Below are 27,419 nucleotides of genomic sequence, written 5' to 3' on the forward strand. Positions count from 1 at the left end.
TTTGCGTTTTAGGTCAGCTAAAACGCAGTTTCCGTGTAAACGCGAGGCTGAAAAGCAACAAAACTTTGCGTTTCACCCTAAAACCATTGTTATGTAAAATGCTCCTTAGCTAATGTGAAAATTCACACTCCTGCCCGCCGAAAGTACCAAAATAAAAGTTCGAGGAAACGATTTTGAGAATGTCAAGCTCCTCTTCTTCGATGTCGACAACAGGATCTTCAACAGCGCCATCGTAGCACTCGGTACGTTTCTTTTCTAACGGCTGATTGAGCCGACTGTGTTTGACTTTATCAAAATCTGCTCGACTGGATCGATTCCTCGAACTTTTATTTTGGTACCTCCGGCGGGCGGGAGTCTGAATTTGCACGTTAGCTAACGTAAAGAAATCGTACCTCAAGACTTGGAAATCTTTGCAAAAGATTTATAAATCCTGACTAAATATTCAGAAATCTTTGGTAAATATTTAGTCTTAGCTAAATTTTTAGAATGAAACTAAATGTTTAGAAACGTAGCTAAATATTTGAAATTGGGACATTCATTTATAACATTTATAAATGACATTTAAAATTAAGCTATAACATTTTACATTTTGATAAAATATTCAACATTTAAATATAATATTTGATGAATATATTTCACAAATATTTCTCTAAATCTGCAGAAAATGTTTTGTTTTAGAGCTAAACATAGAGAAATGTTGTTATTTGTGGTGCGTGCAATTTTACAATCGGCGCCCCATAGGGTACCAACCTGAATGATGGGTCAGAGCTGTTTTGTTCACAGTATTTGACATTTAGGAAGTGATAAAGAAAGCAGGACATGAACTCATGGAAGAGTCTCTGAAGTCTTTGCAGACCTCATAAATTCAAAACTCTATTTTCTTTTTTTTTTTTTTTTATTTAAGCTCATTTCTGCCGGTAAAAAAATGTAAAACTGTTGAAGAAAAACAAGGACAAATATGGAAAAATCATTATTATGAGATACTAAGTCATAATGATGAGTACTTAGGATCCCATAACAATGACTTGCCTGTTTTTTTGTTTTGTTTTGTTTTGTTTTGTTTTTTTAACTGGCAGAAATGAGCTCCAATGCATCCATCAAATCTTTCAGGTCAATCTTATTTCAAATATTTTCAACGATTGTTGGATTTCATAAAAGCAGGTATGGAATTAAAGCCGTATATTTCATTAAAAAGAGATGGTGGTTCCATCTCTAGTGGACATCTGTGGAACTTCAGCTTCCATACATTTCAGTTTTCAACCCCTGAAGTGGCAGCTTAGTGTTCATTTGAAATAAATAAATAAATAAATAAATAAATAAATAAATAAATAAATAAATAAACAAATAAACCTGTTTAGCACAGAAAGAGGCGACTTTAAAAAAGTTTGATTTCCTCCGTTTTTTTCCTCTGATTGCAGCTGTTTTCTGTCTTACCTGCGCTCAGAGTTGCAGACAGCAGCAGCGGCAGCAGAACAGGAATCATGGTGGAAGTGGATCAGCCCTGACGAGCCTTCATAAAGAACTCAGCACCTGAAATAAAGAACCAGAAGTCAGGTTGGACCACCTTTACCTCTGGCATGTTTCAATCTTTCCCAGAAAATTCTGGGATTTTGTGCAAAACTGAAACGTTTGAGTAAATGATTCTGTTTCTGGTATGAAATCTACATCTTACCCGTCTGTCGGCCATCCAACGAGTGTCCCAGTGAGCACGCCCTTCATCGTGTCTCTGCAGGTTTAGGAGCAAACATTTGTCAGTCAAACAAACTGATTTGGAAAAAGTTTGCATTAGATCGGAGGGATATATCTGGGTGTGTGTGTTGATGGGAGGAAGACGAGGAAAGGGAGGATCAGGGAGATCAGGAGGATACAAGGAGAGAAGAAAGAAGGGCTGAAGGACAAAGGCGTCTGGTGAAGAAGCTAAAAAGGAAAGTTGTGTTCAATTTTTTGAATTAAAAAAAAAGAAGAAAAATTAAAAGAAATTAGAAAAGGTAAAGGTGGAGGTGAGCTGGGGGGAGGAGGGGGATGAAATGAGAAGAAGGATTTAAGGAGAGAGGAAAGATAAGATTTGAAAGTCAAATGAGTTAAAGCCTCAGCGACTCTGAAAGCAGGGTTGTTTTCCAAAACAACAAAATCCCTAGCTAAGAAAACAAAACCACAACCTGTAATCACGTAAAAAAAAGTTTTAGATTTCTTTCACTTCACATTTGCTCTTTGAGCTGATTCCTCACACTGTCGAACTTCCCGAACGTTAAGGAGCTGAGTGCACAGGGACGACAGATCTGACCTTAGAGTTTAAGAAGAGAACAAAGTCGAAAGTGTGGATGAAAAAGGGGTGAAGGTTAGGTGGTGGGAAGCGAAATCTTCTCCCACTGTTAGGAGGCAGGAGGTGCCCAGGTCTTCCCTCTAGTTACCCCATCTCTGTTGGTTCGGCCAAGGACGGCCTTCTGGTGGTTCTCTTGCAAAACTGGTATAATAATGGGGGTGACCACCTTTCCCCTGTCAGTCCCCATGAAGGTCCTGACAGTGGTATTTTGTTAAAAAAATATGTATGTATTTATATATTGAGTATTTGTTAATTTATTTAATTAAGGTTTGATTTAATAAAATCAAATACGTCTTCCTCAGGCTCAGGCACAAAGGGTTAAATGGTTCTGCAGGCAGCCTGTGAGAAGTAATAATCTCTGTGTAAGGTGAGAGCAAAGCAAGGCTGTTACTCTTTTCCTTATATTCATAGGCTCAGAAAATTATTCTCTTCTTCAAACATTTCTTTTCTAAATTAAGTTTGCTTATTATTTATAACCCTACAACAGCCAAGTTGTTTTAAATCCCCTTTATGATAACATATTAAATATGTTTTAAATTACTTAACATTTTAGTTATTTATTGTGTTTAATGTGCAAATAATTAAATGTTATTTATTTTTTTGGTTATTTATTTATTGAAAAACATAAATAAATAGATAAATATCATTATGTTATAAAGCTATTTATTATTTATTAAAATTTAGTAATTCAAGAAATTATTTTACTATCATATTATTATTATTATTATTATTATTATTATTATTAATTGACCAATCCATTTTTCATGGCCCCAAAAATCTGTAGAGAAGTAGGTCGTAGGTCCTTCAAGTTCAAAGCGCCATCTGATTGGAATAATCTCCTTCCTCGTTAAAGTCAATCACCTCTTTTTTCATCTTTAGGTCGAATTTATTTTCACACTTACAAGCATGGTGTACATGATTTTGATTTTGATTATTTATTTAATTTACTCATTAATAGCTTAATTAATTTATTTATTTATTTATTTTTCCTTCTTCAAGTTGCCATGACATTCAGCTGCTTCTGTTGATTATATTACATTGTATTGCATTGGGAATGTGCATAAGCCTGGGCACATTTTTCTATTTGTTTATTTATTTATTTATTTATTTATTTATTTATTTATTTATATTTTTATTTATTTAATTTTTTTTTTGTGATGTGGTGATGGGGTGGGAGGAGTGAAGGGCGTGGGTGTGGGGGCTGTAGAAGTTGTAGAGCAGTGTGTTTTGTGTATTACTGGAATGTACATTTTGTGTTTGTGTATTATTGTTATGTATGTTTATGTGTTGTTGTTGTACTTGTGTGTGTTTTTGTTGGGACCCCCTCGAAAACGAGATGCTGCATCTCAAGGGGCTATCCTAAATAAATTCAAATTAATTTTTTCATTTATTTTTCAGAGGTGGGGTTTAAGATCAGGATTGGGCAGGTAAATGCAGGATTAGAACTAGTAGGGTTGGGGTTAGATATGGGATTAAGGGGATGTAGGTTCAGTCAAATTTTCTGAGGGTTAAGGTAAGGTCATGGTTTTTAAGGTTCGGGTTCACATCTGCTATGAGTTAAAAATCTTCAGCTTCATAATTCCTGGATTTTCTTTTACCAAACAAGAATCAGGAATGTGGGATCAGGAATCTGATCTGGATGAGTATTAGAAAAAGTGCATGCATCATAGCGAGGTAAATAAAGATAGTCTGTTTCAGTTGCACAGAACCGTATCAAGGTAAGTCACTTTGTTTTGTTGTGAAATCTGGCACAACATAATCTCTGTTTAATGGCAACACAGGAGCCTTCACATCCACCTTATTATGGATTAGCCTAAAAATGATTCCACAATTCACTCATATAATTTTCTATCCAGGGTGTGGAAAAAGCCCCAGTGGTCACCAAAGCTTTGACTTCAGTAGCCTGTCCACCTCCAGCAGCACCCAGAGCGGCTCCTAGTGGCACATCAGTGACATCTGCTGGTAGGAGGGAAAAACTGTGACGCACAACTTTTATTTTATAAGTACACTTTATGATCTTTCTGAGCTTTAACTATCCCAAAACTAAGTATTTTATCCATCTATACCTGGGTAGGCAGAAAATGATAATAATCTGAAGTTAAAAAAAAAAAAAAAGAAAAAAAAAAAGATTTTTTATTCTGGGATCATTTTTTACAGCAGCTGTGGACAGCTTTGGTTTCCTGTGAAGTAGCATTGAGTATTCAGTGTAGAACTTTGTTTATTATATGGTCACTACAAAGTGCAGTATTAAAAAAAAGCAATATAAGACAATATTTAGTTATAATTATGAATGGTATGATCACAAGGCTGCAAAGTGGTGCAGTGGATGGATCCAGCTCCCCTATAACCCCAAAAATTAAAAGTAGTTTAGATGATGGATGGACATGAATACAGTAGTTATTCTTGGTAAGTATCCTCATAAATTATTTTAAACTAAACTAACTAAATAGATAAATAAATGAGAAGATAAGAAAATGTCACAATAACGCACTTTTTGTTTGATTTCTGGGTATTTTTTTTCTATATTCCTCCTTAAATTGTAGTTTTAAGACTCATTGAGTCTAAAAAAAAAGGTTTTATAAACACAATTTATGATCATAATGTCCCGCAAACGCCGAAATTTTATCACCAAAACAGAAGGACAATAAAGGGAAGAAGAAAACACAAAAATCGTCGGAGAAAATAACGAAAAGCACCATTTAATATGTTTGGGATGTGTAAAACGTACACAAATAGTAACTGAACTACGTTTCCCAGGAACCCATGCGGCACGTTTTGCGAGCAGACGTCACCTGCGCTCAGAACTTCCGGTTGAAGTGTAAATGGATTCATGACACAGTTGTTTGGAGGAAAGCTATCTTTCTGAAAACCGTTCACGTCCACAAAACTCCCGACGTGATCCTGACACGGTAACGGCCCACGGCCCCTTGTAGAGCCGGCCGCAATGGAGGCAGTCCCCCGGATGCCGATGATCTGGCTGGATCTGAAAGAGGCAGGGGAGTTCCAGTTCAGCCCGTCCGTCAGGCAGGTGAGCTGGGTGGGGAATGGAGCAACAGGGCTGAGGTCGAAAGTCAACCAAACAGGGATTATGGACGCCTGGATAAACCCTGTCAAGAAGCTAACGTTAGCACATGTTAGCACAACCAGATAGCTGCCTCTGTCTTTCGGGGAATGTTCCAGAACGGTTCCAGCTAGCTGAGGTCTGGGTCTGGTGAAATCCCCCTGACCACCGCCTTTTGTTTGCTAACGTTAGCCTCATGTTAGCTGGAAATAAGCGAGCAGCATGAGTCCAAGTTCATAATTAGGCCTTAGGCTAGAGGCTGGCTGTGTGGGATGTAAACAAAGCAGGGTAACGCTGTAAAGTCAGAGGTAAACGGAGCTAAAACAGGGATCATAGCTCCTCTCGGCCCCGTCAGGATACCTACAGGAAAACAACTATCTGTGATCTCAGTGTCACATGCACCTGTGTCAAATGTAGGCTTTCTGCCAGAGGAAAGAAGACACACAACCAACAGCTAAACCAGTTTCTAAACGTGGATACAGTTTATTTACCTACATTTAAGCTTAGCTGATCATAATGATATCTTAACATTTGATAGCAGTAAAACCTTTGTACATCTACAGATGTATTTATTAACTGAGGTTACACCAGGAAAAGACATGTCCTGTATCCAAACTAGCTCACCCTCTTGTTAAAGGATAGCAGAAGGCACAGGTGACTCACTTTCGTCTTAATCTGGTGACCCATTTTTCCAACAAGCTTTCTCATGGTGATAACATAAGAGACCTTTGCTCTCTTGGGTTACAGTCACTTCCTCCAGAAAAGCACCTGGGAGTGATGGACTAAGATGAACTTTCACATCCGGGCTTTCATTGGGTTAAAATCACTGCCTGGTGCTCCAAAATGCCAAGGCCAGTGCAACAAAGTGGTTCCTGCAGCAAAATAAAGTCTATTATGTGCTAAGATTTCTAATTCATTATTATTTATTAATCAATTTATTTTTCCTCCTTTAAATCTCTTTTTAAAACACATTTTTTAAAATCAATTTAACTATTTAAAAGATGCTATTTGAGCATGTTTCATCCAGTGTCATGGACAGGATAATTCATCTTTAACCTTTCATTTGAATTTTATTTATTTGTTTATCTTCTCTTATTTTGTGGGGAATTTAATCTTGTCCTCTACATTTCTTTATTATTTAAAAAACTATGAAATCCCCAATTTTTTTTTTTTATATATATAACTGAAGCTCATAGTTTTTAGCATGTTGGAAGTTTTTCTAGCTTTGAATCTTGCATCTCCTTTAAAAAACTAAACAAAACAAAAAAATATATAATGGATAAGAGTTTAATATTGAGTTCACACCTGAAAAATAAACATATAGTCTATGATGATCATCTGTCACATCTCTAAATTAGTGTATTTATTATCCCATTTCTCCAAACAACAGGTCAAACAGCACATGTAGGAGAGCACTTAGGGACAATACTTCTCTTGTTGCTGCGTCATTGTGTATTTTATCCCCAAGCCTTGCTTTTATAATTAAATCAAGTGAGATAGAGACAAAAAGTTGGGGCAAAGCATGATGGGAAAACTCTGGCGCCTGTAAGGCAGTTTAAAATCTTGGCTCTATCAGCAGAATATCTAGATATATTAATAATAATAATAATGATAACAATAATAATAATTTTATTTATTTTATTTATTTTTATTATTATTTATTATTATTTATTATTTATTATTATTTATTATTTATTATATTTTATTATTATTTTATTTATTTTTATTATTATAATGGAAATAAAAATAAATTTATAATAAGATTTTAAAATCTTGGCTCTATCAGCAGAATATCTAGATATATTAATAATAATAATAATGATAACAATAATAATAATTTTATTTATTTTTATTATTATAATGGAAATAAAAATAAATTTATTATAATAAAAATATTATAGTTTTATTTATTTTTATTATTATTTTTTGGGTACTTAAGCACTGACTCAAATTATTTTTATTTTATTTTTTCTTATTGTGCAACAATAAAAGACAGTGACATAGATAGACAAAATGTTGTGAAGTGGTGATAAAGTTATGGCAATAATGTTAATATAATGGCAAAGATTACTTGTAAATGAAACAAAAAATAAAGGCAAATAAATAAAAAAAACATTAACAAAAATGAAAAAGAAAGATAACAATAACAGTAATGGCAAAAGTTTTGTAATGCTATCGTTAGCTATAATATTGAAAGTGATATTGACCATTGGGTTATCATTGTTAATAACAGCAATATTGAAGAAATAACAGCAATAACAATAATGATGGCTAATGATCTTAGTATTGATTAAATAAAGCGTTGAATACACTTGAAGCAAATCTGTTGAGCCTAAACTCTTAATGAAACATTATTTGTGTTTTTATCTTTTATTTAACTTTAACTCTTTTTTAGTATAACCTCATTAAAGCTTCTTTTTTCCACTTCAACCCTCTCTTACATTCTTCTCTCCCTTCCCAGTTCATCCTGAAGAATTATGGAGAGAATCCAGACAACTACAACGAACAGATGAAGAAGCTGGAGACACTGCGGCAGGTCAGCACTGTGTGAAACATCCACAGAGAAACACACGTGTTATTGCTTGTAATTAACTGCCAGTTTGGCCATACTTAGCCTAACATAAAGATAACGTTTGTAATTTGACTGTTTCTACAAGTTGCAGCGAAGCATGCAAATAGTATGACAGTATCATACTTTGTTGATTGTTTGAAGCCTGCTGCAGCCTCTGACTGTGGCAGCAGCTGTTTTAGAGCCAAGTGATATTTGAATGCTGTCACATCAGTTCGTCATCAGTCTGTCAGGACATATTTGTGGATTTTATTCTAAAGATGTGATGTGCCTTAGCCTCTAAACCTGTGAGGAAGCTGTTGTTCATTTGATACATGAACAACAGCTGTCAGTTTTGAAAAGGTGATAGAAAATGAATCAGATTCTCTCAAATCCTTAAACGGTTTGATGTTTTGGCTTTGAGATGGACGCCTCTTCATTGGCACTGTCTGTTTTTGTTGGTGGTGTGTTTATGTCCCCAGGTATTCAGGTTAGAGCCCGTTGTTCATGTGATCTCCGTCAGGACTTTATGAAGTTCATCTGAGTGAAAGTACAGATGTAAACACAGTGTTTTTGTGTGTTTCACAGAGCGCTGTAAACGTGACGAGGGATTTCGAGGGCTGCAGCACTCTGAGGAAGTACTTCGGCCAGCTGCATTACCTCCAGAGCCGGGTCCCCATGGGAACGGGTCAGGAGGCCGCTGTACCCATCTCATGGTGAGGACGCACATACATGTAGACGCAGCACACACACACATCCAGGATCAGTTGAAAAATTGTTCCTGTTTGTTCCCATTTCCCCCTTAAACACAATAGAATCAGACTTTTGTTTTGTTTTTTTTGTTATTAACTGTTTTTGATTTAATATTATTATTCTCTTCTAATATCTATGAGACTCCTCGTTTTCAGCAGCACAAATTTAAAAGTTATTTGAAAAAAAGAAAAAAAAAGTTATTTTAAATTGGATTAGGAGCATGTGGTTCTAAGATACTCGATAAATTTGTTGTTTGACTTTTAACTATACATTGTTCCCCTTGGATTTCTACACAGATTCTTGTTGTAACATATTTCTGTTGTATGATGAATCCCTGTTTGCTTGCAGGACAGAAATATTCTCTGGAAAAACAGTCACCCACGATGACATCAGCTATGAGCAAGCCTGCATCCTCTACAATCTGGGTGAGTTTAGTCACGCTGAGCAATTTACTCCCTTGTAATTGTCAACACCAGTCGAACAAAAACAAAGTTTTAACATTTAAATTCAACCAGTTAAAAAAAAAAAAAGACACTAATCTTGATCAGATTTTAATGCTTTGGATTCCTTTGTTTTTTGTTTGACTTTGTTTTAAAAAAGGATGTGGTTGTTCAAATTCACAGGATCAAACCCTGGACAAAGATTAACTTTTTTCAATTGGTAAAATTTCACATCTGCTTTTTAGAATTCTCTTTTTCAAACACATTTGTAAGAAATCCAACTCACAGACTGTTCTCTGATTTATCTGCCTATATATATATATATATATATATATATATATATATATATATATATATATATATATATATATATATATATGTTTATTTATTTATTTATTTATTTATTAATTTCTATTTAATTACTTTAATGGCAGCAGTGTTACAAGCTGCAGAAATGTGTAAATTTAAATCCTGCACAGCCCAAAGCAGCTTAAAAAAATAAAAATAGAAATAAAAATTATTAATAATAATAATAATAATAATAATAATAATAATAATAATAATAATAATTATTATTATTATTATTATTATTATTGTAAGTGTAATTAATTTTATTTGTAAAACACTTTTCATCAAAATGATCTCAAAGTGCAACAGTAAAGCAAGATTAAAAACAAACAGGTTAAATGCTTTTGGAGAAAGCTTTTTTAAAAAGAAAGAGTCTGTTGCTTGTAGAGCCCTCTGGTGGCCAGGAAGGGTATTCCACAAATGAGGAGTGGCTGAGCTAAAGGCCTGATCACAAGGGATGGGTACCAAAATAGGAACTTTTACAGGTACCGACCGAATTCTGTAAAAAGTACCAGGTACCAATTTATGTGGAATCAAAAGGTACCATGTTTAGGTACCTAAATGCATCCTTAAGACTATGAGAGAGTGGAAGAGTAAGTGGGACATGAACACAGCATAGCAAGATTACATATTGAAGAATGAATATGTTAAGTTGACAAAATAAATTATTAAACAAATTCATATTTTTTAGTACATAAACACAAAAAAGTACAGAAAACCGTTGAGTACTGGTACCAATTGCCAAGTACCTGATATTGGTACTGTATCGTGTCAAATGTGAAAGGTACACATCCCTACCGATCACCCATTGTATAAAGTTGTATTGAATCCTGAATAAGACCAGAAGCCAGTGGAGGGAGTGAAGGATAGATGTTATCTGATCATACTTCCACACCCTCATCAGGATCCTAGCGGCGCTGTTCTGGATGTATTGAGGTTTCTGTAGGCCCTTGCAAGGAGTCCCGATGAGGAGTGCGTCGCAGTAGTCGAGCCTTGAGGAGACAAAGGCGTGGACGACTTTTTTCGGTGTCCGATAGACTGAGTACGGGACAGAGTTTTGCAATGTTTCTTAGGAAATGAAAGGAGGTCTTGTGGATATGTTTTATGTGACTGTTGAACGTTACACCTAGGTTGGTGACTGTTGATGACAGGGGTATGTGCTGACCAGAGAAGATGATGTGGGTTATGGAGGATGACTGAACTTTTACCTCAATCAGACAAATATGCTTATGCAAATACAGTTTGTATCGAATTTTGTTATGCAATCAGGACCGATCCAGTGTTTTCAGCACTGTCACGCTTTATGGCTTTGTAAAGTGAGTGTTCCTCCAGGAGGCACTAACAGGGCTCACTTTAATACAACAAATATGATTGATCACTTACAACGGAATCACCCAAAGGAGTATGAGATTTATCAGAGAAAGGTATCGAATTGGTATCGGGAAAACACATCATGAAAAAATTGGATTGGAAGTCCGCAAATCTGTTTCAGGACATCCCTGATTTAAACTAGAGTGAGGTTTAATCTGACAGATTGAAGGATACATCTTGAGGAAACTGAAAGTTTGCTTCTCTTTGAATCCTCTGCAGGGGCCCTGCACTCCATGCTGGGAGCCATGGATAACAGAGTATCTGAAGAGGTAACACACACACACACACACACACACACACACACACACACACACACACACACACACACACACACACACACACACACACGTACACACACACACACACACACACACACACACACATATAAATTCACATCAATCATGCTCCTAAACACTCCAGCTGACTCTCTGCTCTCCGTCCAGGGCATGAAGGTGTCGTGCACACACTTCCAGTGCTCAGCGGGGGCGTTTTCTTACCTGAGAGACCATTTCAGCCACAACTTCAGCGTGGACATGTCCCACCAGATCCTTAACCTCAACATCAACCTCATGCTGGTCGGTAAATCCACACAGGAAAACCCACAGACACACTCATAAAAACTGTCTCACAGTCTGTGTGTGTGTGTGTCTTTCAGGGTCAGGCTCAGGAGTGTCTTCTGGAGAAGTCCATGTTGGACAACAGGAAGAGCTTCCTGGTTGCTCGTATCAGCGCTCAGGTCTGCTCCTCGTCACTGATAACACCCTGTCATTAAATTACTGAGATGTTGGAGGTTAATGAGTGTGTTGTGCTGCAGGTGGTGGATTATTACAAAGAGGCGTGCAGAGCTCTGGAGAACTCTGAGACGGCGTCCATGCTGGGGAAGATCCAGAAGGACTGGAAGAAGCTGGTCCAGATGAAGATCTACTACTTTGCTTCGATTGCACACGTGAGTCAGACGGCAGGATGTGACGGAGGTCGCTGCTATTTGATTCCTCTCACACTGACACGTGAACTTCTGTGTTTGTTTGTTTGTCATGTTTAGCTCCACATGGGAAAACAAGCCGAGGAGCAGCAGAAGTTTGGAGAGCGGGTACGATCACACGTCATGATATGGTTTTCCAGTGCTCTGACTTCTTTTTGTTGGACTTTTACTGATGGTTACTGCACATTCAGAGAAAAGCTGTCTGCTCTGGAGTTAATTAAGATTCTTAAAAGTCCCCAAATCCAACTAAACAAGGAAAACTGGCTTTCTCATAGAAATCATTCACGTGTTTGTTTGACTGTTTTTTAGGGGTTGGTGGAAAAAAAATATTCACATATTTTTCAGGATTTTTTTGTTGCACAATATTAAGATTGTGATTCTTTGTTTAAAAAAATGTTCAAATTGAAATCCTTCATTTCAGTCTTTGTTGACAAGCAAAATTGGAAAAGCAATACCACTTTTCTTTCTTTCTTTCTTTCTTTCTTTCTTTTTATTTTTTATTTCTTTGTTTCTTTCTTTCTCATTTTCTTTTTTCAATTTCTTCCTCCTTTCTTTCTTTCTTTCTTTCTTTTTATGTTTTTCTTTGTTTCTTTCTTTGTTTCTTTCTTTCTCATTTTTGTTTCTTGTGCTCTTTCTTGCATTCATTCTTTTTCAATTTTTTCTTTCTTTCTCTCTTTCTTTCTCATTTTTTCTTTCTTTCTTTCTTTCACATTTTTTCTTTCTTGTTTTTTTCTTGTTTTCTTTCTAGTTTTGATTTATTCTTGTTTTTTTCTTGTTTTCTGTCTAGTTTTAATTTATTCTTGTTTTTTCTTTCTCATTCTCTTTTTTCTTTCTTTTTTTTCTTTTTTTTTTCTTGTTTTCTATCTTTCTTTCTCATTTTTGTGTTTCTTGTGCTCTTTCTTGCATTCTTTCTTTTAAATATTTTTCTTTGTTTCTTTCTCATTTTTTTTCTTTCCTGTTTTCTTTCTTTCTTTCTTTCTTTCTTTCTTTCTTTCTTTCTTTCTTTCTTTCTTTCTTTCTTTCTTTCTTTCTTTCCTGTTTTCTTTCTTTCTTTCTTTCTTTCTTTCTTTCTTTCTTTCTTTCTTTCTTTCTTTCTTTCTTTCTTTTTTCTTTCCTGTTTTCTTTCTTTCTTTCTTTCTTTCTTTCTTTCTTTCTTTTTTCTTTCCTGTTTTCTTTCTTTCTTTCTTTCTTTCTTTCTTTCTTTCTTTCTTTCTTTCTTTCTTTCTTTCTTCTTTCTTTTTTGTTTTCTTCTTCTTGTATTCTATCTTTCTAATTTTCTTTCTTTCATCCTTCCTTTCTTAGAACATGAGCAAACATTTAAAACAGAAGAAAACAAATGCATAAACAAAAGTAATCCGACAAAAAAACAACACCTACAACAAAGGAGCCTAATAAAGTTGTCATCTGCATGTTCAAAAGGAGTGAAAGGAAGTTGGAACTTATCCAGTCTCACCCCTACACTTTACATTAGTATTCAGTTATTTAATGAACACACTTCCAAATAATAATTAAAAAAACTAATAACTGCATAAGCAAAATACAGCAAATACCTGTAACATATTAGCACAAAGCGTAATCTCTTTTTGTGAAGATATTTGAAAACACCATGGTGCCAAATTTTCATCTATATTCACTAAAACGTCTCTGGTTCTACTTTTCAAAGTCCTCAAACACTACACCAGCGTCAGTTCATCTGAAAATAAACCATGCTGTAAGTGCTACGGCTACAAACTTTTCAGCCCTCCCTTGTATTTCGCCATGAACCAAGTTGTGGTTTTGATCTGATGTCACTAAAGCTTCTCCCACAAATCTTTTCCTCTGCTTGATGCTCTTACATACACACATGTTCATCTGCTTTTCTTTGTGTTGCTTACTTTGATTTCCTGTGTCAACAGTTGGCGTACCTGCAGAGCTCACTGGACAAACTCAATGAAGCAATCAAACTAGCAAAGGTAGGATGACGTTTAATCCTGGAAGTGTCAGCAGCTGCGTTTCCATCACATTCATTATGTAAATTTGTTGCTTTGGTCATCTTAAGTACAATCTGGTTTGGACCCTGGTTGTTTTATTTTGAAAGTCATTGGCCATTTCAGATGGTTTCCGTGCACAAGTTCCTGTCCCGTTTGACCTGCTTTTTGTGTCCACCTTCCTCCTTCTGCTGTCCACAAATTGAATCTTGAGAGACGCGATTTTACTCGAGTTGTACACAGTTCTGGAAACACAAGCAAGACGCAATTGTACTTTATAGAAAGTGACAGAAATATCACTGATGTTTTGTGAAAAGGTGTTTTGGAAACACAGCTACTGTAACTGTAACTCCTCCCATTATTCAACCTCAAACTAATCTCTGCTTTGTGTTGTCCTGTTCCATCCAGGGTCAGCCTGACAGCGTGCAGGAGGCCCTGAGATTCACCATGGATGTTATCGGGGGAAAGTGAGTCCTCCAGCTTTAAATAACTTTTTATTTTTATCTGTAGTTTCTGCTCAGCTCTGAGTCAAAACATCATCTTCAAACTTTATCTCCAGGTTCAACTCGGCCAAAAAAGACAACGACTTCATCTATCACGAGACGGTTCCTTCTCTGGAGACTCTGGGCTCCGTCAAAGGTACAATTCACTCTCATTAGCACGCAAAGCTGCGTTTACATGACGCACGCTTTGAATGCATGTATGCTCACTGTGCAGGTTGGTCTTTCACTGTCTTTGACTGGGTGCATCGTGTTTCTAAGAACATCCTGTGTGTTAAATCAGTGACTTACTCACATTTACGACGTGGCCAACGTCAGTAGGAAACAGTTCTTCATTCATATCTGCCTCAGCCGGGGGGTTTCTTTTTTTCTGATCAGTCTGTTTGTCCAACATCGTGTCAAAGAAATATCTCAGGAATGTCCCGAGGGGAAAACTTCAGATTAAGCAAACACTTCCACTTGGACTCTCGGATGAGCTGATTTGGTTTTGATGACTTTGTTTTTGTCTAAGAGAGCGACTCTATCTTGGATCGATTCATGGATCATTTCTTCCCACTTTTCCTTTTTCGTTTCATCCTGTCCTTAAGGGAAAAGGCAGCTTCAAGTCAGATTCTTTCTAGATGATTCCTGGTATTTTTTCTACAGATTTTCTTTTTACTGTATTATTTCTTCTTATATAAATCTATACTTAAAGATATAATAAGTTAGAATAAGAATTAGTTGATCAGGGCAAAGCTGCCTGATCCAAAATTTCAGCTGCATTTGTTGCCTTAAAGCTTCAGTTACAGGACGGGTTAGCGAGTTTATTTCTTTGGTAACAGCCTTAAAAGCTCAGATAAATCAGCTTGTATTGAATCCTCGATCATGTGCCCATTTCCTCTGTACTTTGGTGCTTTTGGACCAGAGGAACTAGGGTCTAAGTTTAGTACCCGGGCAAAAAATGTAACCCTGAAAATGACCTTAATTGGGGGGAAGTACTTTCCAGTAAGAAGACCCCCAGCTGTGATGGACTTGGTTTAGTACCTCCTAACCAACGGTCTCCTTTGAGCCGGATAGTGTGAATGTGTCTCTGCCAGCTCCTGGTGTTACAGCTTAAAGAGTGACCCTGAAAACTGGAGACCTTAAGCTGAACGTGTCAGTGGAGACCCAGTTTACAACAGCTGATCCAACTAGAGATTGGCATTTCAAGCAAAAGAGCTATTCAATATTTTCTCGTAACTATTCGAAGATTATTCAAAGGCTCTGTCCATTATGTCAGTTTGTTGCCGTGGTCATGTAAAATACGATCTGGTTTAGACACAGTTTGTTTTATTTTGAAAATCATTGGGCATTTCAGACGGTTTCCATGCACAACTTCCTGTCCTGCTCAATCTGTTTTTTGTGAAACTGATGCATAACAGCAAAAACTTAGATCTGCTGCAGATAAGACAAAGCCATCGTCACATGAAGTATTCAATATTTTTTGTTAATGACTGTTTGAATAGTCGGAAATCAATATCCATTCCTAGTTTCCTAATTCAAACACAAAGGAAGTCCTCTGGAAGTCATTCAAGTTTCTTTGATGTCTGTGTCATAATCTCCTCATCAGATCAGTATTTAATGATGATCTAAAGCGGTTTGAAAAAGATGCATCCCACTGAAAGTTGTCAATCAGGGCTTGTCTTTAAGGTCTATCTGCTGTCTTCAAGCCTCAAGGGGGGCAGAGGCAGATTGGTCCGGGTTCTGGGCTTTCTGAAAAAACTTCGCCTAGGCCTTCTCTCCTTTATAGTGTCAGAAAATCCATCTCTGGAAAAATAAAGCATGATCAATTTGCTAAAATGTATAAGTAACGTAACCATGTCTAATGCCAGAAATGTTGGCATTGGTTCCAGTTTTTCTCCTGATCTACTTGTTAAAAAAGCTCACGTTAGCCTGTCTGTAACCCTAACCACCCTGTGCCCCCTTCAGGTGCCCCGCTGGTGAGAGCTCTTCCAGTCAACCCCACAGACCCCAGTGTCACAGGACCAGACCTGTTCGCCAAGCTGGTGCCAATGGCGGCACATGAGGCCTCTTCACTTTACAGGTGAGCCCCTTTAGTTTCTCTCCGCATGAGTCAGCTTTTTACACATGAAGAAAGCAAATAAACGGTTTTTACTGTCTTCTTCTTTCCAGTGAGGAGAAGGCCAAACTGCTCAGGGACGTCATGATGAAGATTGAGGGAAAGAATGAAACACTAGAGTGAGTTTTTCTTGCCCATGGGTGTAGTTTTAAATTAATTTAGAGGCCTGACCACTGACTCTTCTCGTTTTCATCTGCAGGCAGTTCATGGACTCTTTGGGTCTGGAGCCAGAGTCGGTGGACAACCTGGACATGTACAGCCACATCCCTCCGATCCTGATGGAGAAGTGTGCAGCTCTCAGTGTGAGACCTGACACCGTTAAGAGCCTGATCCAGTCCATGCAGGGTCAGTTGATGACTGATGCTCCACGATGTCAACAAAACAAACACAGGCCCTCACTGCTAACCCATGACACATGCTGGAATAAACTAAATGAATACTTCCTGTCACATTTCTTGCTCCTGCAGGACTCTCTGGTGTCTTCACCGACGTGGAATCTTCCCTAAAGGAGATCAGAGACGTCCTGGAGGTGGATGAGGCCGGTGAGCGGGCTCTCCTGGAGGCTGGCGGCCCCAGTGCAGCCGAGGTTCACCCAGCAGCCCAGGCCCAGGCTCTGGCTGAAATCCGCAGGGATCTGGAGAAATACATGGAGGCCCACGAGAAGGCGAGTTTTACCAACACGGAGCTCCACCGAGCCATGAACCTGCACATCAGCAACCTGCGCCTCCTGGGGGGTCCGCTGGAGAGTCTGAAGGAGGCTCTGCCCCGGCCTCAGCTCAGTGAAGGTGAGAAAGCGTTTGTGTGAGTGTGGTGTTACATGAGTTTACATTCGCCTTGATTATTAAAAGAGGTTTGAAGAAGGGGGATTAACAACTAGTCATTTTCATTATGTTGAAATGCTGAGTCACCATTCAAATGAAAAACTATCCAGCTTCTTCAGGACATGTGTGCTGTGACTTTTCTCACCTCTAACCCTCAAACTTTTTGATTTATTCAGCTTTTTCTGACTAAATTTCCCCCAATAAAATGAATGGGGAACTCCAGCTTTACCGCCTAAATCTTCCTAAACTTTGAGATGCTAAAACTTCAGCATACTTTAACTTACAGACTTTATTTTTGCTTTAAAATGTTCACAAATCTTTGGGCTATCAATTTATGACATAGCTTTTAAATATCTTATACAGTTTTTGAAATTTTACTGTTATAGCAGCACAAACTTTTACAAACTCGCTGTACTCAGAGGGCAGTGTATAAGAGGCTGCTGCTGAGACTTTACAACTTTCTCAAACAAACAGTAATAACTTCAAGAATCTTCACTTTAGAAACTTAAGAGATATTTTAAAACCTTCCATGGCTTCTCCTTCTTCTAACAAAGGGATTATCTTAGCAAAAGATGCTACTGTTTGGTCAAAAACTGCCCAAATGTGAGACAAAACCTAATTTTTCTGTAATCTGCAGCAATGTTAATTTTGGCCTTCATCTTCAGCTCAGCTCCATTCATAACTACATTTGTAGCTCGCCGTGCTGTGCTCATTCCTGGCTCTACAGACATCAGAAGCACATCACTGTGTTCATCATAGTCTTAAGATTTTTATGGCCTAACTGTTTTTCTAATAGCCCTTACGGTTTGCCACAGCTAGATGAGATTCAGACTCTTCTTTTTGCTTGTTCATCATCTGATAATAACAGACGTTGTAGTTCTCCACGGCCTAATGAGCAGGTTACCATGGAAACCTTTCAGTTGCTGTTTATAATAACGAAACAAAACATTCATTCACTCTGCTTTCTCCACTATTTATACATCTTCTTCCACAACTTCTTCTTCTTTTTCTAGTACTACTTCTTTAACTTATTTTTCTGTTTTTAATACTTATTCTGCTTCTTCATTTTCTCCATTCCACATTTTCAGCTCTGTCTCACTGTTTTAGCATGTCTTTCCCTTTTCCTTCTTCAGTTTCAGCATTTCAGTGCATTTGCTTTAGAGCATGGCTTTGACTTAAAAAAAAAAAAAACCTTTGTGTGTGTGTTTCTGTGTTTGTCCTTGCAGAGGAAGTAGCAGGGCTGCAGTGCATGAAGAGAATCCTCGGCAAGGTGCAGGAAATGAGGGAACAGAGAACCTCTTTGGAGCAGCAACTCCGGGACCTGATCCAGCAGGACGACATCACCTCTACCCTGGTCACCACAGAGAGAGCGGACATGAAGGTGCAGATTTAAGCTCTAAATTATACACTTATTATTTATTTACTGAAACTTCTAACGAACCTCTGTCCCTCCAGCAAATCTTCGAGGAGCAGCTGAAGAAGTACGAGCAGGTGAAGGTTTACATCGACCAGAACATGGCGGCTCAGGAGAACATCCTGAAGGCGCTGACTGAAGCTAATGTCCAGTACGCCACAGTCCGCAAGGGCCTGAGCCAGACCGAGCAGCAGTGGAACAGCACCGTGCAGGGACTGGTGGGCTCATATGAAGCCTACGAGGACCTGATGAAGAAGTCTCAGGAGGGGAAGGAGTTCTACGAAGACCTCGAGGCCAAAGCGTCACGTCTGCTGGAGAGAGCCAAGACCCTGTGTCAGGCCAGGGCTGAGGAGAGGAAGCCCATCCTGGAAAAGTACGGCTGATGACATTAGGAGGTGTGAGAAATGTTGTGTTTGACTTGTATGTGATGATCCAGTGATGTTTGTTTCTCCTCTTTCAGAGAGACCAAGAAACCTCCGGCGCGGCCCACAGCAGCTAAGCCCACCTTGATAACAAAGCCCGCTGATGTCGACTCTGCCTGCTCCAGCCTCGATGACCCTGAGCTGGCCCAGCTCAGTGCAGCTATCCTGGCTTTGGGGGGCGACCTACCTGAAGAGCTTCGCAGCCTCCCCCCTGACATCCCTTCCCTGCCCAGCTCTGCAGTCCGTATGCCAGGTCCTGAAGCCTACATCCCCCCTGGTGCTAACCTGGGCGGCAGCAGCTCTCTGCCGTGGCCTGGTGCTCCAGCTCCTCAAGTCGCTGGTCTTCCTCGCTTCCCTGCCAACCTTCCTCCCCCGGAGCTCCTGGCACGGATTGCTCAGTTCCCTACTTCTGGACCTCTGCCGCGTGGACCGCTCCCTCAGATGCCTCCTCACATGCCAAACCAGGCGGCTGTGCCAGGTTACCGGCCACCACATCCACAAGCCCCCCAACCTGGCCCTGTAGCTCCTGCTCCAGTCCGGCCGTCAACCTCCACTATCGACAGCATCCAGGCTCCCATCCCAAGCTACGCCCCCACACAACACCATCCTGTACCCCCTGCAGCCTCTGCTGGCTACACCGTCCCCCCACAGATGGGGGCGTACCCCCAGTTTATCCCTCAAACAGGAGTGCCAATGCACGGCCAAGCCCAACCTCCTGCACCCCAACCACAGTTACCAAAACAGCCACAGCAGCAGTTTCCCCAGACCCATGTGCAACCAATGCCTCGGGGGTACCAGCCTGGTCCAAGAGCCTTTCCTGGCCCTCAGGCTCAGCAGGGATACCCACATGGGTACATGCCCCCTCAGCCTGGTGTTCCTCCCCAGTACCAGCAGGCGTACCCTGGTCAGCTGCAGCCGCATCAGCAGAATGGTTACCAGGCTCGGCCTCAGATCCCCCAGGGCTACCAGACTCCACAGGGCTACATGCCACAGCAGCACCCTCAGATGATGCCCGGCTCTATGCCAACTCCTCCTCAGGTCCAGATGCCACCTCAGACTGTTCATCCACAAATCCCCCCAACCTCTCAGCCAGCATCTCAACCCTACATGCCCCACCCAGGCCAACAGATGCCCCAGGGACTTCCTCAGCAACATATGATGCCCCAACAGCAGCAGCACATGTCAGTGCCCCCTGGTGCTCAGCAGATCCCTCCCCACGCTCAGATACCAGGGGGTCCCAGAGCCCCAATGCCCCCAACAAATCAAGCAGTTCCTCCGGTCTCTCAGAACTACATGGCTCCCACGAGCCAGCACATGCCTCCCGTTTCTCAGAACTATCTGCCCCCCACTAACCAGGCTGTTCACCCCACCCTGCGCCCACAGATGCCTCCTGCTTCACAACCTCACATGGTCCCTGGTGCTCAGGTCCACGTGCCACGGGGCCCAATGCCACAGATGCCTCCTGGTGCACTACCCCCACAACACCAACAGCCACCGATACCAAACATGCCCCAGCAGCCCATCAGGATGCCTGGCCAGCCACAGGCTCTGCCCCCCCACTCTGGGGGAGTATGCTACCCAGGAGGGGCCCCGATGGTTCCTCAGCAGCCTCTGGCACCTCAACCTGCAGCCCCTCAACAACCTCAGGCTCCCCTCCCGATGACACATCAGCGCCCCCCTACTTTGTACCCTTCAGGTCCAGGAGCTACTGTACCTCCTGGTACCCAACAGCAGCCCACTGCCATGGGCCCACATGGTCCACATGTCCCCCCTGCCCCACACATGATGCAGCCCTCTCCTGGAGCGCCCCCTGTGGCTCCACCATCAAACTCCGTCCCTCCTTCTCCTTCACCGGCCCCCTCCCCAGCACCCTCCCCTGGTCCTGCCTCCTTGCAGAGACCCACTCCAGCTCCCACCCCTGGTAGCACAGCCCCACCCACTCTCCCCTCCCCCTCTGCCGTCTCGCCTTCCACATCGCTGTTTCAGCGCCAGAACTCGAGCACGGACGACCTCCTTTCCTCGAGCCCCGAGAGCCAACCAGGAGGCACCAAGGCCCCGACCAACGTCCTCCAACCGACCAAAGCTGACCCACAAGACGGAGAGCGCCGCAGGAGGAGCTCCCAGGGAGTCCTCCTCATCCAGGGGGATCCGTATCAAGCCCCAGAGCGAGTCGCGCGCCTGCACGGCGAACTGGAACGTTACAGAGCCCAGGTCGACTCCTTGGAGCACCCGTCTGAGAGTGAAGGCGGGCTGTCCGTGCTGGACGCCCGCTGGAAAGAGCTCCAAGACCAGCAGGAGAAGGATGCCAGACAACTCTCCATCGCTATCGCCCGCTGCTACACCATGAAGAACCGGCACCAGGATGTCATGCCCTACGACCTCAACCGGGTGGTGCTGCAGTCAGGGAAAGACGACTACATCAACGCCAGCTACGTGGAAGACTTGTCCCCTTACTGTCCACGCCTTATCGCCACTCAGGCTCCACTCACAGGCACGGCGGCCGACTTCTGGCTGATGGTTTACGAGCAGAAGGTGTCGCTGATCGTCATGCTGGTTTCGGAACAAGAGCTGGATAAGGTAAACATTTCTGTCGATGATAATTAAAATATATTGAGTGATTCTGTAATTAGGGGAATATCTCAGATATACAAAAAGTGAAAAATCTGAGCTTTTTTGCTTTATATTCTGTTTGTTTGCAAAGTTTATACCTGGAATTTACTAAATTCATTAATGGGCAAGCTCAAACTCTCAAGTGATGCTAACACAGTTGACATTTCCTCCATTTTTTAAATTTGATTAATTGGTTACATCGCAAATTAACCTGATATATAAATTAATGCAGATTAACACATTGACTGCCAGCCATTTTCAGAGCGTCTTGAACGATCTTTCAAGACCCAAATAATCTTGTTTTCTCTGACTATGTAAACACCAAAACTACCTAAGAAGAGTGGACTCTCTTCTTTTATGTTTCTCTTCCTGTTTTTGATCCAAAAACCAGACAAAACAAACTTTTTTCGATCACGTTCATCTCGGGCGCTCCATCCTTTGATCCTCTCCATGATCTCCATCGTCTTTTCTCACGATGGCGCCGCTTTTCTCTCTGAACTACCACAACACATCTTCAGTTGGAGCGTGAGCTGCCTGAACTGTTCTGACTTGCAGCGTCTCTCCATGTCTCTGTCATCTCACATCTTCTCCTCATATCCATGCTGAGCTCTCATCCAAAGAGCACACAGCTCTCACCCACAGTAGTTTATGAGCAGGATTTCGAAAAATGTAACTTACTTCTATAGACGCAGACAATGGTTGCAATCAAAATGAGGTCTGTAGACATGATGTGGCTGTGGCACGGGACAGTCAACAAAAACACTGTTATTTGTAACTTATGTAAAAATGAATTTTGATTTCACTGAAGCTGCTCCAGCCTGACGTATTATTATAGAAAATAGAACTTTTTGGACAAGATACCTTGGCTTAGGTGTAATTCAATCACCGATAAAAATGTGGATTTACAAATCTTCTCCGTAGTCTGTATAAAACATGGACGTCGTCCCCCTGACCTCACCTGTCTGTTTCTGAAACGGAAATTGAAGCAGATCGGCTACTGCAGCCATATTGGTAGTGATAGGGGCTTCGCGTGCAGTTGTAGGCGGCTCAGACAGGAGACGTTTTTTGAACCAGGCTGTAAATAGGTTAATTTCTGCTTTGAAAACAGCTTTTTTTGGCTTGGTGTGTTTGTTACTTCTGGTACTTCTGGGGCCAGCCTCAAACGGACACTGGAGAAAGAGCAGATTTCCGAGATTTGTCCGAGAATTCAGATTCTTTATTTGGGGACCTTAAGCAGATATGAGATTAAAATGCGATTAATTTGATTAATTAATTACAAATCCTGTAATTAATTTGATTAATTTTTTAATCCCCTGACAACACTAATATAAATTATTTAAATAATTTTTAAAGATATCTTTGTCATATTTTAATGATTATTTTATACTAAATAATACAAAAAATAATAAAAACAAACATGTATTCTAGTGTTAATTTTGAAGAGCAAACTTAGAAGGTGAAATATCACCAAAGTGTCCCACTGTTAAATTGGTCACTGCTTGAAATTAATATTGAGTAAAATTGATGAGTAAACCCTATGGATTTTAAATGTACTCCTTATTAAAGAACCACTCAGCTGTGTTTCGTTAGCCGTCGTTAGCATCTCTGTTTATAACGCCGTCTCTTTGTTCCCTCGCAGGGAAAGGTGATGCGCTACTTCCCAACAGAGCGTGGGCAGCAGCTCTCTCAGGGACCAATCACGCTCAGCCTCACCACACAGAAGACCACGCCCACACACGTGGAGCGCATGATCAGCCTGCAGTACCGGGACCAAAGCCTGAAGCGGACCGTGGTCCATCTTCAGTTCACCTCGTGGCCAGAGCTGTGAGTAGAGTGTCTGTTAGCGTCATTTCTTCAGCGCTTCTCTGTGACGAGTCTCATTTTGTTGTTGCTTTTTTTCATCAGGGGTCTTCCTGACAGCAAGAGCAACCTGCTGCGCTTCATCCAGGAGGTTCACGGACACTACCTCCACCAGAGGCCCTTACACACACCTGTGGTCGTGCACTGCAGGTGAGTGAATGTTTCAGGATGTATCGATGTTGTGAAACGTGTTTTAATGAGCTTGTTTCTGTTTTCAGCTCGGGCGTGGGACGCACCGGCGCCTTCTGCCTGCTCTACGCTGCACTGCAGGAGCTGGAGGCGGGAAACGGGATCCCTGACCTCCCACTCCTGGTGAAGAAGATGAGACAACAGAGGAAGAACATGCTGCAGGAGAAGGTCAGAGACACAAACTTGCAGATGTCGTCATTTTTGAGTCATTAATTAAGAATTAAATCAATCTTCCTCTTAATTCATGCTTTGTTTTATTCTCTCTTTTGTTTTTCTCCAGCTCCACCTGAAGTTCTGCTATGAAGCCGTGTTGAAGCACGCTGAGCTGGTTCTTCAGAGACATGGCATCACTACTGCCACCTGCAGCAAGAACACCGCCGCTGCATCCACGAAGGTTTGTTTTCTTCCAAGTCATAAACCCTCATTGTGAGGGGGAATAAGTTTAAATTACTATGTTCATTGATGAGGTGTCAAAGTTTGTCTTCTTAGGGCTGGGCGATATGAGAAAAAATCTCATCAGAATAATTTTTTTTTCATTTTAGTCTATCTCGATATTTATCACGATATAGATCAAATAATTGTTTTTTCAAGCTTAAATGCTCTGTTACTTGTAAGTGAGCGGTTAAGACGTCAGAAGGTTAATTTTGACTTGTCAGAGATGAACTGAAGAACATCAAACAATTTATTTAGAGAAATAAAACAGGTACATCTACTTTACTTTGTCATTAGTAGGTGATCTACTCAGACTGTGTGTGCAATCAATAACAAGTGCAAACCGGCCTCTTTTTTTTATTATTATTATTATTATTTATTTATTTTTTTTTAAATTTATTTATTTATTTTTTTTTTTACTTTATTTTTATTTTCCAATTTTTTAAGCAAAGAGAAATAATACAGAACATTCCTTGACAGCCTCACAGGAAAACAAACCGCCCTCTTTTAATTGAGGATTTACACCATGGAGAGTTTGGAGAGCAGAGGCAGTAAACGAAAAATGAAGTTTGAAGCTGTAAAGGTGGGGAAACCAGACGTAAGGATCACAGGCTGCTGCACAGGAAGTGAGAGCCGTGTCCTATGTAGCACACTCTCCAATGTGATGCTCCACGCCATCGTTGCGCACACGAAATAGCTGGTCAGTGCTGTGTCTGTGACAGTGATCATTGATCAACAGTCCAAGGTCACTCAGTGGCAGTAAACCTTCAACCGAGCTGCCGGTGGATGAAGAGGGAGGTTCATCTCCTGCGCTCTCTGGAGAAAGCAGTAGATGAACGTTCATTAAGCACGGGTGGAGACCAGCGCCGCTGGTGAAAACACAAAGCCCCAGTTAAAAACATCAAAGCTCAGAATTGGTGTTGTTGGATAGACCATATGTCTCCTCTTTTTTTATTTCTGACAGTCCAACTTCGTCGATACGGAGATTCTCCCTCTCCCTCATCTCTCTTTGCATGTCAAACATGATAAATATAGACGCAAAAACAGCGACTGCTAACAGATTCAGGATGAATTCAATCCAAATTCTGTCGGCCGTGTCTTGTATTTCTATCCAGGAAAAGTTATTTCCTGATATAAATCTTTACCATTTTATCACCCAGGCCTACTCCACTTTTTCCAGTATTCCTTAATCAACAAGTTAGTTTACATTAATTCAGATCAGGTAAACTGCCAATAACAGACACAAGCCAATCTGGTGGATATCTTATTTTATTTTAGAATTTTTGTTGTGTTTTGATCATTTTACAGTCAGAATTAGGGATTTTTACAACATAGGAATACGTAGTGGTTTAAAAATCTGCACATTTAGTCCAAACATCCAGCATTGTTATCCACCAACCATTCAACTTTATTTATAAAGCTTTTTAAAACAGCCACAGTTGAAACACAGTGCTGTGCAGATAGCTAAAATAAAAAGATAAAAAAAAATCCGACACACACAAAAGAAAACATCAAAACCAACAAAAGCAAATAAGATCCGACAAGAAACAGAATAAAAATGGATTTAAAATGTGATTTAAAAGTGTAAAAGTTTATTTTTTCAGTTTAACTTTATTTATAGAGCCGAGCAGGAGGCAGATCCTCCAGTTTAGTCTTCAGATCCTGTTTTCTTCAGGCTCCACTTCTCACACCGTCACAGCAGATGAAGCAGAGTCCTGGTTTTCTCTGAACATGTCCCTCTCCTCCCCCGCAGCCTTACTCCAGACAGGAATCTCAGCAGGACCTGGTCCTGGGTGGTGACATGCCCATCAGCTCCATCCAGGCCACCATCGCCAAGCTCAGCATCCGCCCCCCCAGCGCCACAGACCCCACCATGGATGCTCCGTTCGGCCTGGACGAGCAGGTCGGCTCCACCCTACCCGACCTCTACTCCCTGAGCGACGTCCAGCAGATCCAGGACCTCTCCCCCCCCTCAGAGCCCCCCTCCTCTTTCAGCCCTCCCCTCACCTCCCCCACTCAGTCCCCGCCTCCACCAAACGGCCTGGATGCCGCCTCCCCCTGCACACCTCCAACCAATCACGAGCTCCTCCCTGAGGCGGCGCCCAGCCTGAGCCCACCTCCTCCTTCCTCGGCTCCGGCTCCTTCGTCGCTGGAGCTCCTGGCCTCCCTGACTCCTGAGGCCTTCTCCATGGAGGGAGGGGGGAAGGGGAAGCAGAGGGTGACCAAGCAGAGCTTCCTGCAGCCGGCCGAAGGTCAGGGCCTCCACGGGACCCGAGGGGAGGAGGGCGACGACCCCCTCAGCAGCCTGGACCCTTTGTGGAGCCTCAACAAGACCTGAGGTGGTCCTAGGGGGCGCTGTTCTCTCGCTGCTCTTTCTAATCCTGCTTTTTAGAAGAAAACTGAACATTTCGGGGTGTTGATTACCAAGACGTGCCTGGTGGCAGACGTAGGAATCAGTTCGGACCTTTAGGTGGACTTGTTCTGCTTCAGAGGGGCCTGAAACACTCGCTTCTCCTCCATCACTCGTGGCTTCTGGGACCAGATCACTATGCACTCGTCTGTGTTCCTCCATTCCTTCTTTCGCTTTATTTCGCTGCTTCTTTTCCTTTTTTTTTTGTCTTTTATTAAAACATCTGTGACGTATGGATGTTCTGCACTAAAAGCACCAGATCTGGGCCCGTCAAAGGAAGAATTCCCAGCATGCACTCCTCTTTTAAAGCCGGTGGTCTTCACTACGTTCTGATGGTGTTTTTAACTGTGATGCACAGAGAGGAGCCGGGCGGAGCTGGACGAAACCCCCGTTAAATCAATCAGCGCGTGTAGCTCGGTCGCCGTGGTAACAGAGCAGTAAACAAATCAGCACGTTAACTTTGATTTCTCATCCTGTAACACTGTAAATATCTTAAATAAATAAAATTAGACTATAACAGACAGGATGCCACTAATCATTCATTCAATCATCCATTCATTGTACAATTGATCAATAAACCCAGTAGACAGAAAAGTGATGTGGTATCAAAGCCTCTTTATTTGAAAATTAGTAAAAAGTTTTGCACTTTCTGTGTTACAAAAAAGTAAATAAGTTACCTCCACGACTACAGCCTGCGTAGATTGTAGCTAGCCAATGAGAAGAGGAGGAAAGAGGAGGAGGAGGAGGAGCAACATAAGCAGACACCGCTGCGTCCACAAACAGCTGATATGACGCCGTGACTGCGGCGTGGATCTGGGGGAAGAAGTCTTCAGGTCAGCGCTGTTGGATGTGGGTGGTTGTTCAAGGCCG

General features: G+C 41.1%; 1 protein-coding gene across 1 annotated transcript; it reads left to right on the plus strand.

The window, feature by feature from the left end:
• Positions 1-5,100: 5,100 nt before the first annotated feature.
• ptpn23a (protein tyrosine phosphatase, non-receptor type 23, a) lies at positions 5,101-27,193 on the plus strand. Its single transcript, XM_074683156.1, has 24 exons — positions 5,101-5,351; positions 7,846-7,920; positions 8,521-8,648; positions 9,034-9,110; positions 11,064-11,113; positions 11,288-11,419; positions 11,500-11,580; positions 11,659-11,790; positions 11,887-11,934; positions 13,722-13,778; positions 14,202-14,260; positions 14,353-14,432; positions 16,241-16,355; positions 16,445-16,510; positions 16,591-16,736; positions 16,859-17,176; positions 18,439-18,593; positions 18,668-18,999; positions 19,087-21,625; positions 23,298-23,482; positions 23,564-23,668; positions 23,737-23,875; positions 23,988-24,101; positions 25,893-27,193. The coding sequence occupies exons 1-24, from the start codon at positions 5,268-5,270 to the stop codon at positions 26,475-26,477; spliced, it is 5,802 nt and encodes a 1,933-aa protein (XP_074539257.1). The 5' UTR covers positions 5,101-5,267; the 3' UTR covers positions 26,478-27,193.
• Positions 27,194-27,419: the final 226 nt, after the last annotated feature.

The sequence above is a fragment of the Halichoeres trimaculatus genome, unplaced genomic scaffold (genome assembly GCF_033239565.1).
Source record: "Halichoeres trimaculatus isolate MK-OKI-2021-1 unplaced genomic scaffold, fHalTri1.1 fHalTri1_scaffold_12, whole genome shotgun sequence".
Lineage (NCBI taxonomy): Eukaryota > Metazoa > Chordata > Actinopteri > Labriformes > Labridae > Halichoeres > Halichoeres trimaculatus.